At 34.0% G+C, this 13,037-nt stretch overlaps 1 protein-coding gene across 1 annotated transcript; it reads left to right on the top strand.

The window, feature by feature from the left end:
- Positions 1–144: 144 nt before the first annotated feature.
- Positions 145–11,994, top strand: LOC132561053 (STAM-binding protein-like). The gene is made up of 10 exons (XM_060225773.1): positions 145–476; positions 1,251–1,486; positions 1,893–1,968; positions 2,104–2,196; positions 3,903–4,342; positions 4,837–5,026; positions 6,127–6,264; positions 6,822–6,934; positions 7,338–7,440; positions 8,872–11,994. Exons 2-10 carry the CDS (start codon positions 1,260–1,262, stop codon positions 8,932–8,934), a joined length of 1,443 nt encoding a protein of 480 aa, XP_060081756.1. The 5' UTR covers positions 145–476; positions 1,251–1,259; the 3' UTR covers positions 8,935–11,994.
- The last annotated feature ends 1,043 nt before the right edge of the window (positions 11,995–13,037 follow it).

Genomic DNA, 13,037 nt, shown 5'->3' on the forward strand with positions numbered 1-13,037 from the left:
GCTGTTTTAAGATGTAGAAATTATTAACGAGAGATTCACATTATCGTTGATAACACTGCTAATTCAAACGCAATCATCTTTCGTCGATGATGTTAGTTCGAATCTGAACGCGTACACCTTTTGAGTTTTAATGGGAAGTATCACAATCACAGAGCACCTACCCAGCGTGAAACTTTGTCATATATTTAATTAGTGTCGTATTTCGTAAATATTTATATATCAAATAATTAATGAACGCTTTATTTTATATCAGATACACAGAAAATATCAGCGTGTTTGTAAGACACCATCTGTGCTTGAACGATTTTACTGTTTTGTGTGAGCTGTCAAACTAAAATTTTGCTTGGTGTTACTTTGTCATCATCTGAGTCAGAAGGTGCTGACTGTGACATATGTGTAATATTTGTTCTGCGTAGACATCATGCTTTTCAAATAAGTATAACTAAGATACACGTAAAGGAATTGATACTTTATAGGTAAGTTTATTTAATAAATAAGGGTTCATAATTAAAAATCCTTCAAAGACGGGATGAATACACAGTAGACAGATTAATACCACAATACAGTTGATTTGAAAGTTGTCTTTGAGAAGGTTGCTTCAATAAGTTAGATTTCCTAGAAATTTTCATCAGTGTTCATGTCAGCGTTAACATCAGACTATCGAGTTGCAGTTGACCAAGTTCAGAAATTGAAGAATGGATCTGTATATTTTGTATAACATAACATACTACATGGCTCAACATTTTCTCTATTGATTAATAAACTTTCAGAACATTTAATCTAATTTGTTTTTGATGACTGTGATACTTCAAGATTTTCCTATATGAGCCAAAATATCCTTTTAAAAAATTTAAGTGATTTTGGGGGAAAGGTCCATAACGTCTTAAGTTCAGAAGTATCTTCCTATTGAACCTCTAGGTGTTGAATCACATATAACTTTGTTTGTTTACCCTCAATATGTTGATGATACATGCATTTGTATGACAACCTAACAACATGCATCCTCAGTTTGTGTACCGCTGAAGATTACATGAAGTAGGAACAGTATACTAATTTTTAGTAACAAGATGTGTAAGGTATTGTCCTTTCATCCTCAGAGGGACTGACTTCGTTTACATAAAATGGCCAGATAGCTTTCTCATAGAGTGTCATTTCAGACCTTTGAGGTCTAATAATAAAATCTAGGACTAGCCTGTACAATAATTCAATTATATTTCTCTCTTTAATGTATATACTTTTCTACCTTCCAGCAAATAATTATGGCATTGGCCATGCATGGTGGTGATTCATCACTGTTTGCTGAAATTCGGGACCCTGGAGCCCGTGTTCGCAAGCTTTGCGATTATGCATGTCAGGTTGATGTGGATACTGCAATCCCACCAAAGCGCTACCTCAGATCTGGACTGGAGATGATTCGCATGGCAAAAGTCTATGAAGAGGAGGGTAATATAGAAAGTGCATTTGTCCTCTACACAAAGTTCATATCGTAAGATTTTGTTTACATTGTTTCCCATTGCAACATATCTGCCAACTGGGTTAAACATTTAAGATTAACCAATATTTGGAAGTGGGTAAATACTGGTAGTAATGTTTGTATTCAAACAAATATAACTCATAATTAACATTGATTATTAAATAATAATGTACATGAAGTCATGTGAATGCCTGATTTTTGTTTGCTAGTTTTCTAACGAATTGTAAATGATGTATTTTCATCTCAATTTAATAATGATTTTTTTTACTTTACTTCATTTCATGGTGTATTTTTTTTTTCTTTTTTTCTTTTTTCGTTTTAGCAAGACAGGTTTGACATCTTTCTTACTTCAAAATACAAACACTTGCCTGCTTGCAAAAGAAATCATTTCTCAATAAATGCTTTTTTGTTATTCCAGATTGTTTGTTGAAAAGCTTCCAAAACATCCAGACTTCAAAAGTGCACCACCAACAGATATCGCTGCTGTTCGTCAGGTAATTTAAGGTGTAATCTGTTATCATTGATTCTTCAATTAATTTTTTGTTAGTAAAGGCTTAATTTTTTTTTAAATTATTTGTTTTCATTGATTTCTTTGACTTATAACAAGATATTATTCTTTGTTTTTGTAGAAAGTGAAATCAGCTTTTCCTGTTGCTGAACAAATTAAGGGAAAACTTACAAAGAAATATGCAGAAATTGAACGGAAACGTCAAGCAGAAGAGGTAACTGTATTTATACCATAAAATGAGATGGGGAATGTATCAATTTAATAGTCCATATTTTTCGAAGTCAGAGTATACATAAATCAGGTGTTCTGTTAACAGAAAGTTATGTATATCTCTCATAAGTTGCAAGACTGATATCAATGAATCATATTTATTTCAAAAGTAACAAACCAGGAGCAATATTATGTGTGGTTGTAACAACATTCAGTGCGTAATCTATATCTCTTTTTACTAAACAGTCTTATTGCCCTGTGTCAAATATGTGGGTGCTCTATAGCAATCAGGTTGTGTGTATGTATATGATTTATTTGTTCCAACATAATATCTCAAGTTCTGTTGGGCCAAATGTACTCAAACTTTTCAGGTCCTAGGTCATAGGTCAAGGTGACTTTGGTCAGTGTTACTGTATACAGAAAATCATTTTCTGCAAAATGTTTTCAGTTCTATTTGGATGACTTAACTTAGACTTGCTCTATTAGCAATCAATTGCTTTTCATGTTCAAGAATTGGGAATATAAAGCAAAAAATGTATCATATCTGAATGTTACTGATAAATACTTACTTATGAAATGATGAAGCATAATGGGCTGAAATCAAAGGAGAAGTCTCCAAACCACAGATTGAGATCAGGTCAAAGGCAGAAAGGTGAAATTTGTATTATTTTATTGGTAAACATTTTGTTTTGATATGATCAGGAATGATAAGCAGAATTCAAATAAGAATTCACTGGACTACAGCAAATGGTCACCAGGTCAAAGGCAAAGGTCAAATTTGAAATATCTATGTTTCATAGGCAAACCATTTTCAATAAAGTGATAAACAATAATTCAACATCAGCACTCAGGTTTAGACCTAAGTTCAGGATTGTATCACAAGTAAGCGTATATCAAAACAAGTTAAAAGCTCCATTTTGTTTCAAATTTTCATGCATCATAAGTACTGTATAAATCTGAATAAGTGGATCTTGGTAATTACAGTTCATGTTTTATAACAGCCTATTTGTACCACATCTCACTTAAGATACTGAATATGAATTCCAATGAACATTATCGTCGATTACATATTTCGAAAGATTATACAAAAGACAAACAAGTGAATAGCACCTTACAAATTTAAAGTTCATCATATTGACCAGCAGTTTACAGTTCTATTTTACTTGTAGATTCTGCTTTAGCTCAAAAGTAAATCTGGACACTGATAATGTGCAAGTAACAAATTCACCTTGCTAGAACCTTTTAATCAGTATCTAAACTAGTTTTGAAAGAAAATTATCAGGAGCCCGTTGATTCAGTCACATCAATGAATGGGTATTGAAGCTTTCAAATGGGAAGTCAAAAATTGCCTTTTTATAAATTGTTACATTGTTGTGTACATATTGATGGGCATACTACTAAGAAAGGAGTTATTTCTATATCTGTTGGGTATTTGATTTTGGAAGGCTGTATATGCATTTGTGTGAGGAAGTTTTGAAATTTCTAATTGGTTCAAAGATGAAGAGCATTTATTTTGTTATTAAGTGAATGTCTAGTTCTTTTGAAATGTATCTCAATTCATGCTTGTTTTGTAAGAGGATCAAAATACAAGTAGTGTGTCTTTTGATTTGACATCAATGCTAGAATCATATCTTCTGTTTACTGTTGTCGTATGTTCACTTATAAATGATGTCTTACCATGTAAAGACAAGCCACGTTATCACATTTCAGCGGAAAATCCAAGAAGAGTTGGAGAGACAGCAGGACAAGATCCGTCAGGAGGAGGAGCTGAGACGCCGGCAAAAAGAGGAAGAAGAAAACTGCCTTCGTCTTGCTTCTGAAGCAAAATGGATGCAAGAACAGGAACAAAGACTGCTGGAGCTTAAGGAGCAAGAGATGATGAAAAATATTGACTCACAGTCCCAGATTCATGATCCAACTGTGTCCAACAATGCTGACAAAACAGCACTCAACAATCAGAACACCAAGCCAAGTGCACAACATGGATCCCTTGGTTTGGCATTCATTCCCAACAACCTTGATGATGGTCGACCTAAAATTGAGAAGAACCTTTTGAATGACCCATCAAGAATTTCTTCCAGCGTACCAAATATACCAGACAGAGAATTGAAGAAAAACCTAGTCATAAGTGATTCAGATTCACGTTTAGGGTGAGTGATTTAAACTTTTTGAAAAACAAGTCAGTTATCGGATGTTAACACAACAAATTGTCTGAAATAGTACAGTGCATTGACTTCCAATTTAGTTTAGCGGCAGATAACGTTTTCTATTTATATGTCGGTTTTCCAGTACTCCTGATGATAAATTATTGATTATTGTTCCACTTTTAAAATCATCATGCTGTCATTACACACAACAGTAAAGATGTATTAGTGGCAAAAAGGTTTGATGACAATTATATCCATGGTGGGCTTTCTGCTCTCCCTAGTATTGTAAGTTATATCTGGATGAAACTTGAAAGAAGTCAAAGATTTGGGGGTAATTTTATGAGCAACAAAAAAAAGTAAATGAAAAGAATATGATAAATCTAAAATTGAGGAAAAATTTGAAATCATTAGAAAGGATTTTATTGATGAATTTCTCTGGAGTAGTTTTGGTTGCTACGTTATACTGGCTCACAATGATGTGTTTGGTTATATTTAAGGCCTCCTGGAATTGACAGGACATGTAAGCCAGCGTTTGACCACTTCACCAGTATAGGGGTGCCAGGCCATAACAAGGGAGGTCTAAGAGATGTTTGCATCCCTTCAGACTTGGTCAGAAAATTTTTAGGTGTGGCTGACCACAACACAATGAAAAACATTGAAACATGTGGAATATTAGCAGGAAAACTAGTGAGTTGTCACTAAAAATAAATATCACACTTCAACAGAGTAATTTGAATACAGAAATTATTTTCTTTAACTTTGGTAATGTAATGCCTGTTTTCTATGGATGCAAAGATTCACAATTTCACAATATCTGACACTAAGACACAAAAAACCAGTAAGTATTAACAAACTTATCCATGAATGAGATAATACATAAATTTAAGCCTTATCTAATGCTGAGTATTCACAACAGATTGAGGACAGTGGTAGTTATGTCTTAGGATAGTAGTAATTATTTCTTAGGACAGTAGTAATCATGTCTTAGGATAGTAGTAATCATGACTTAGGATAGTAGAAGTCATGTCTTAGGACAGTAGTAATCATAACTTAGGACAGTAGAAATCATGTCTGAGGACAGTAGTAATCATAACTTAGGACAGTAGAAATCATGTCTGAGGACAATAGTAATCATGTCTTAGGACAGTAGTAATCATGTCTGAGGACAGTAGTAATCATGTCTTAAGACAGTAGTAATCATGTCTTAAGACAGTAGTAATCATGTCTTAGGATAGTAGTAATCATGTCTGAGGACAGTAGTAATCATGTCTGAGGACAGTAGTAATCATGTCTTAGGACAGTAGTAATCATGTCTTAGGACAGTAGTAATCATGTCTGAGGACAGTAGTAATCATGTCTTAGGATAGTAGTAATCATGTCTTAGGACAGTAGTAATCATGTCTTAGGACAGTAGTAATCATGTCTGAGGACAGTAGTAATCATGTCTTAGGACAGTAGTAATCGTGTCTTAGGACAGTAGTAATCGTGTCTTAGGACAGTAGTAATCATGTCTTAGGACAGTAGTAATCGTGTCTTAGGACAGTAGTAATCGTGTCTTAGGACAGAAGTAATCATGTCTTAGGACAATAGTAATTGTGTCCTCAAAAGACATAAGTTGATTTTACTTCATGATTTATATGATAGTACATGTCTCCAAGCAAATACTAAGTAAATGTGCCAATTTATGGTTTGAGTATATATCACATGGGTGTTATGCTAATTGTAAATGCTAACTGATACTAGTATGGTAATAAGGGTTACAAAATGGATACTCTTTAATCTTTCAGTCCAAGAACGCGTTTTACATATCACATGTGCTGATTCCGAAGCAGGCAGGAACGTCAGACTCCTGTGTGGCAGAAGATGAAGAAGATATCCTGATGTACCAGGACCCACGTGACCTCATTACCCTTGGCTGGATACATGTCAGTAGCTCCTGTGTTATCCTTTGTACTTGTATATAGAAATACCATGGATTATGAGAGATCTAATGGTCATTTTGCTTTCAAACATATTTTATTGTGGAGAAAGCGACAATGGGGTCAGGTACAAGTTATTGCTGCTTTTCCATTGTGTTATGGGGCTGCTCAGTTGGTTAGAGGCTTGGCCTACGTGACATCAGGAAAGATCTCCATGTGTGATTCAACACTCTCTGCCCATAGTGGTTTAAGTTTCTCAGGAAGCAGAGAAACAGACAAGTCTGTGCTGATGTGGTTGTTTTTATGGATGAGACTCTTAACCCTAATTGCTTTTGATTTGCATGTATCCGGCTTCCTGTATGTTACTCATTGAAGTGGCACCAGCTACTACAAGCAGATTCAAAATGACCCTGTCTGTTTACGGGGCAATAAATCCAACAAATTTTGTGGTCTTAGGACCCTGAAATATACAATGAGTTAAATGCATACTTAATAAATAATGCCAAAAAATTCCTATGAAGTTTCAACTTGGATATTTATGTAGCATTTGATTTGTTTTACAGACCCATCCATCACAGACAGCTTTCCTATCAAGTGTTGATATGCACAACCAGTACGGTTACCAAGCCATGCTGCCTGAGGCCATAGCCATTGTTTGTGCACCCAAGTACAACGAGTATGTTAGAGTTGTTTAGCTTAGAGTATTTCAGTGAATAAACTTTAAAGATGTGTCTGAAACATATCAAAACAATAGTCAGCAGATAGTATAGAAATGAAAATGTCATTTGCTCACATGCAAGTTATAAGTTAAATTATAAAAACTACAATAATGATGGTGTTGTTAGTATGTAATGTTGATATTAAAGTAACATTATTTTTACCCACTAATCTGCTGTTAATGACAAAAAAGTCGTAATTTCCTTATACTGCTGTCTCAATTCTGAATATTTCTGAAGGGGAGAATTTGTTTTGTTGTAAGTGATTTATTCTATATTAAGTTTTGGCAGAATAAGTATTGACATCATCAAGGGGATTATATGTATTGAAGATGAAAGATGTTTATGCTATTTTTTCCTCAGAACTGGGATATTTACCCTGACCCAGGACACTGGTATGCCCGATATTGGCAGTTGTAGGGAACGAGGATTCCATGACCATCGTAAAACACCTCCTTTATTTGAGGTAAAATACAAATCTAACATGTCCATCTGGGTTTTTGACTCATGAAGCCTTTGTCACAAATACAGAAAATCAATATAAAACTTATATATGTCTACTAGAAATGGTTGTCGAAAGACAAGAAATGTACTTATGTCTGCAATCAAATACATTTTGTATTTCAAAAATTTCTTTATTAGCCAACCATCATGAGATGGTGGACTATTCAAATCGCTTTGTGTCCCTGAACCGTCCATCCATATCCGTCTGTTATAAACAATTTTTGTTATCACTATTGCTTACGAAGTACTGGATGGATCTTTCTCAAATTGCATTTGTAGGTTCCCCTTGGTCCCTAGTTGTGCCCATTTGATTTTGGAAGTGATCAAATAAGAAAATGGCCAACAGGTGGCCATCTTGCATTTTTTCAATGAAATTTGTTATCACTATTTCTTGAAAAATGCTGGATAGATCTCTCCTGAATTTTCATATGTTGGTTCCCCTTGGTCTCTTCTGACCATGTAATTTTGGGACTGGTCAGAAAAATAAAATGGCGGAAAGACGGGCATCACTGATTTTGACTTAGAAAGTTTGTTATTCTATTTCTTCTGAAGTATAGGATGGGTCTTTCGTAAATTCGCATGTAGGTTCCCCTTGATCCCTAGTTGTGCCCATTTGATTTTGGGTCTGATCAAAATGGCCGAAAGGCAGCCATCCTGGATTTTGACTTTGAAAGTTTGTTCTCACTATTTCTTCAGAAGTCCTGTATAAATCTTTCTGAAATTTCATGTTTATGTTCCTCTTGGTCCCTAGTTGTGCCTATTTGAGTTTGGGACTGATCAGAAAAACAGGTGGCTGACAGGCAGCCATCTTGGATTTCACCTAGTAGAGTTTATTACCAGGGGTATCCCTATTTCTTCAGAAGTACTGAATGAATATCTCTCAAATTTTAAACTTGCCTTAGGTTCCCTTGTGCCCATTTGATTTTGGGACCAATTAGAAGAAACAAAATGGCTTCCAGGCAGCCATTTCCAATTTGGCAGGTAAAGATCATCATCACAATTTTTGCAAAGGATTGTTCAAATGTCTTATTAAGAGCAAAAATACAGAGAAGAGAGGTAAAAGATCTAACTTTCAAAGAGCAAGTAAAGATCGAACAATAGTGGGTACCAAGATCTCTCTGGGATCTCTTGTAATTATTTACCCTAAATTTCTTTCAGATTAAACTGTAATTTAGATTGTGAGCAATGTATGTGTTTTAGATAGCATTGTCCTGAGTATAAAACATTAGCTTTTCAGGTCATATTCTGTTTATGATCAAGGATACAGGCTTTAAATGCTAAAGACCACTCAGTGTCTTGTTTCCTTGACCTGTCAAACTGTTTAGAAACAGGTATTAATTTTCCTAATCAGTTGTTTTGTAATCCTATCAGTTGGCAATAATTGATCTTTCAGAGCTGTAGTAATGTGAAGATGCTGGACGAGATGAGGATAGAGATGGTAGATTTAAGAAAATGAGAGTGCTGGAGGGAAAAATTGACATATGCAGTACTGACAAGGTTATGTGGCATGTAAGAGGATGATCACATGTTGGTGCTGAGTGTATTATCATGACAGGTGGAGGAATTCTCCCTACAGAGCCTAGATACCCTTATGTGTCGTCTATCTCAAAGGTCAGCTGGAAGAATTCTCCATACAGAGCCTGGATACTCTGATATGTGGTCTGTCCAACTGGTCAATTGAAGGAATTCTCCTTACAGAGCCTGGATATCGTAATGTGTGTCTATCTCACTAGCTAGCTTCAGGAATTCTCCTTACAGAGCCTGGATACTCTAATATGTGGTCTATATCACTGTTCAGCTGGAGGAATTCTCCATACAGAGCCTGGTACTCAGCTGGAGTATTTCTTCATACAGCGCCTGGATACTCTAATGTGTGGTCTATCTCACTGGTCAGGTGGAGTATTTCTTCATACTGAGTCTGGATAATCTAATGTGTGGTCTATCTCACTGGTCAGATGGAATATTTCTTCATACTGAGTCTGGATACTCTAATGTGTGGTCTATCTCACTGGTCAGGTGGAGTATTTCTTCATACAGAGTCTGGATACTATAATGTGGTCTATATCACTAGTCAGCTGGAGGGAGCTGGAGGAATTCTCCATACAGAGCCTGGGCACTCTAATGTGTGGTCAATCTCACTGGTCAGGTGGAGGAATTCTTCATACAGAGTCTGGATATTCTAATATATGGTCAATCTCACTAATCAGGTGGAGTATTTCTTTACACAAAGCCTGTTTACTCTGTGTAGTTTATCTCACTAATGAGGTGGTTGAATTCTCAGTACATAGTCTGGATACTCTGCTATATGGCCTGTTTCACTATTGAACTTTTATGTAACACAGAACTTGTATAAAACTACTTGCATAGACCCTAGTATACCAGGTATATCTATAAAACTAACCTCTAATAGGTTACCTATCTTTTCCAAACTGAAAACTGGAATTGATTTCCTATTCGGGGTATGACAGGAAAATATCCATCTAAGCTTGTTTAGTTGAGGCTGGATGCTTGATATTTATAAATATTTCTGCCAGGTAATATTCCCAAAATAGAGCCTGATTATTTTTCTTCATGACATTGCATCATTATATTTAGAAAAGATTTACACTTGTTGTTACTCTAGGTGTGTTAAAGGAAATAATGACCAGGCAGTATGTTGGACATATTTGTGAGGTGCACAAAGTCACATAGGGTTTTCCAACCGAGTTTAATGTTAAGAACGAATTCATTATGTATATATTACTCAGACTTTAATATTTACTGGTTGTATTGCAAATGTAGCTATGTAGTCACTGTTTAAGACTTTTCTCTGACTTAATTTTATTGAAGTGCTGTGATAGAAATGACAGCTGAAATTTTTGCTTCACAGAAATTTCGCTAGTCTTGCTAAATCTTTGACATGAAAGCTGGAAGCTTTATTTGTGTTATTGTTTAAGTGTCTTTAATGATATCCAAGCAGATATACATGAATTTACATTGATCCTGCCTAATGCTAATGGTGATGTTAAATACAGAAAGCCAAATATCTCAACTACACTTAAATGAGACATGCAAAGCCCTTCACACTGTTAATGTACTGTTTTGTGTTTGTCGGTAATGAAATTACATTTTTGGTGTTGTTTGTAAGTATATGTCATCCAATCTTTTATCTTGACATTCTGTTGTGAATTTTAAGTGTATGAGTACGCAAGGTGAACTCCTCCATTTTATTGAACAGATTTTGGTTGAGAACCATATGTCAAATGAAGGTTAAATCCAGCATTATTAAATAAGCACTGACAACCTATTTATTAATACCTATTTTCTCCTTTATCCAAAACTCATGCACCACTTCCCTCATGATAAGCTTCCTTTGGGTGAAAATGAAAGGGTAAATAATATTTAGAATGTATACTGATCTCTGAAGTTGGTTGAAATAAGGGACTGTATACAGACTTGTACATGGTTACTAGTATGCTGATTGAGTTTTCATTTAAAACATTTGTTTTACTAGTCATTCACCATAACAGAAATTCAATATAAATAATTTAACATGTTCTTATGGAAACAGTTGTCAAATTTGTCTGCCAATGCAACACACTGGGCATTTTATTATCAAAATCAAATTTTTGCTTTTCGTTTCTTCATTATACTAAGTAGAGTATACAAGAACTTGTTTTGTGAAGTGCTTGTCAGAATCATGTGGCCACTATTTCTGTGATCAGAAGACCATGCTTATGGTAATTAAAAACACATTTCTATGAAAGGCTTCGTCATTTTATGTGTTGTGTCAAATAATTCAACATTACTACCATAGAAACATGATCTGAATGTTATGTATTGACTTTTTCATACTAAGTGGCTAAACATTCAATTAGCAAACTTTTTTCTGGCTTTTCTTAGTGATATTAAAAAGGCTTATATCTTTCAAACACATTTTCTTATTGTGCAATGAAATTGGCTCATTCAGACTTGCATTTTAGAATGTATTACAAATTTTAGCAGTATGGTAATTTTTAACTGGAATTGTTTACAATTAGTAATGTGAGATTTTTTAGGTCATCTGAGACAAAGTCTCATGGTGACCTTTGGATTGCCTTTGTTCGGCATCGCGCATCATAAACTTTTTAAACATTTTTGACTTCTCAAAAATTCTTGAACCAATATAATACAAACCTTCCATGGCCAAGATGCACCAAAATTGTAAATCAAGAAGAATGACAACATTGTAACTTGGGTGACCGTTAAAACCCATGGGCCTTTAATTTAAATAGAAATGTAAGAATTGATTGTTATAATGCTTTATTTCTTCTGTGATATGAGGTGTGTTTTATTATAGAGGATGATAGATTTACATAATACTTTCCACATCCTCATGACACAAATGTATCATAATGCCAGGACATAGATGAATTTATTCTAATAGTTTGATTGTCATTGTAGACCTTAGAAAATAGATAAGTAGAAAAGTCAAACACTAGAAAAAGGAAAGATACACTAAATGAATATTAATTTGATGTAATAAAGTTGTTGATTAGTTTGTTCGTTATTGCTTTATATTAAATCTCTTATTCGATAAGAACAGGCAATTCCTCACCTGTCTATTGTTTGGTAATATCGTTATACTCTTTAAGCTCCATTACAGTCCATTACAAGTACACTCATAAGAGTAAAAGCGGTGATCTACGAATGCCAACATTTTTTTAAAAACAAACGATGTTTTAGAAAACTAAGGAAGGTCAGTTATATACTGTTTCATATAATTATAAGCTATGATTAAAATTGACAATGCAGCACTGATTCAGGTATAAAAACAACAAATTACAATATTGAATGATTTAGCACTACACAACACAAAGAAAGACTATAAACTGAAATAAACTTTTTCTGGAACAAAGAGACTCAAGTAATTCAATTAAAGAACACCTAATTATTTCCTAGGTTATGAATACTTCCACTGGTAATAGGTGCTATACTGAGCGTCAAGTTTTGTATCTATTGTTTATAGCCAGCAAAAGGGGGATGAATTTAACTTTTTCATTATTATTCAAAAGTTTTTACATTTGTATTAGTTTAAGAAAAAAGTATGCTAAGCTACATTGTTTATTGTGAACAAGGCACAAGCAAGTCCACTTGACTGATTCATAAAGAATATTACAGTCTAAGGAAATATGACATACTTTCATTGTAATGTATAATAAATTATCATTAAATGAAAATAGAGTACTTTCCATACTTAGGTTTCATACTAAATAATTCAAAAGAATATAGTCTTATATATATTGAATTCTCAATTTCAAAAAATTCTAACTTATTAAGCAGAGATAACACCATCAGTTTTTACAAAAATGAATTAGTAATAATTCTAATTATTTGACATCAGTTTGCTATAGAATATAATGATTGTAATTTTGAAAATAATATTTTTGATAATAATATTTTTGATATATCAAATGATGAGGCAAAAATTTTACTATACTTACAATAAGTAATCATTAATTTATAGTGAAAACTGGCAGGTGGGATAGTGTAGAATATCAAAATAAAATGGTCCTCATTGCGATACAAATGATACAGATG

The sequence above is a fragment of the Ylistrum balloti genome, unplaced genomic scaffold (genome assembly GCF_031769215.1).
Source record: "Ylistrum balloti isolate Yb309-2 unplaced genomic scaffold, AGI_CSIRO_Ybal_v1 Utg371144, whole genome shotgun sequence".
Lineage (NCBI taxonomy): Eukaryota > Metazoa > Mollusca > Bivalvia > Pectinida > Pectinidae > Ylistrum > Ylistrum balloti.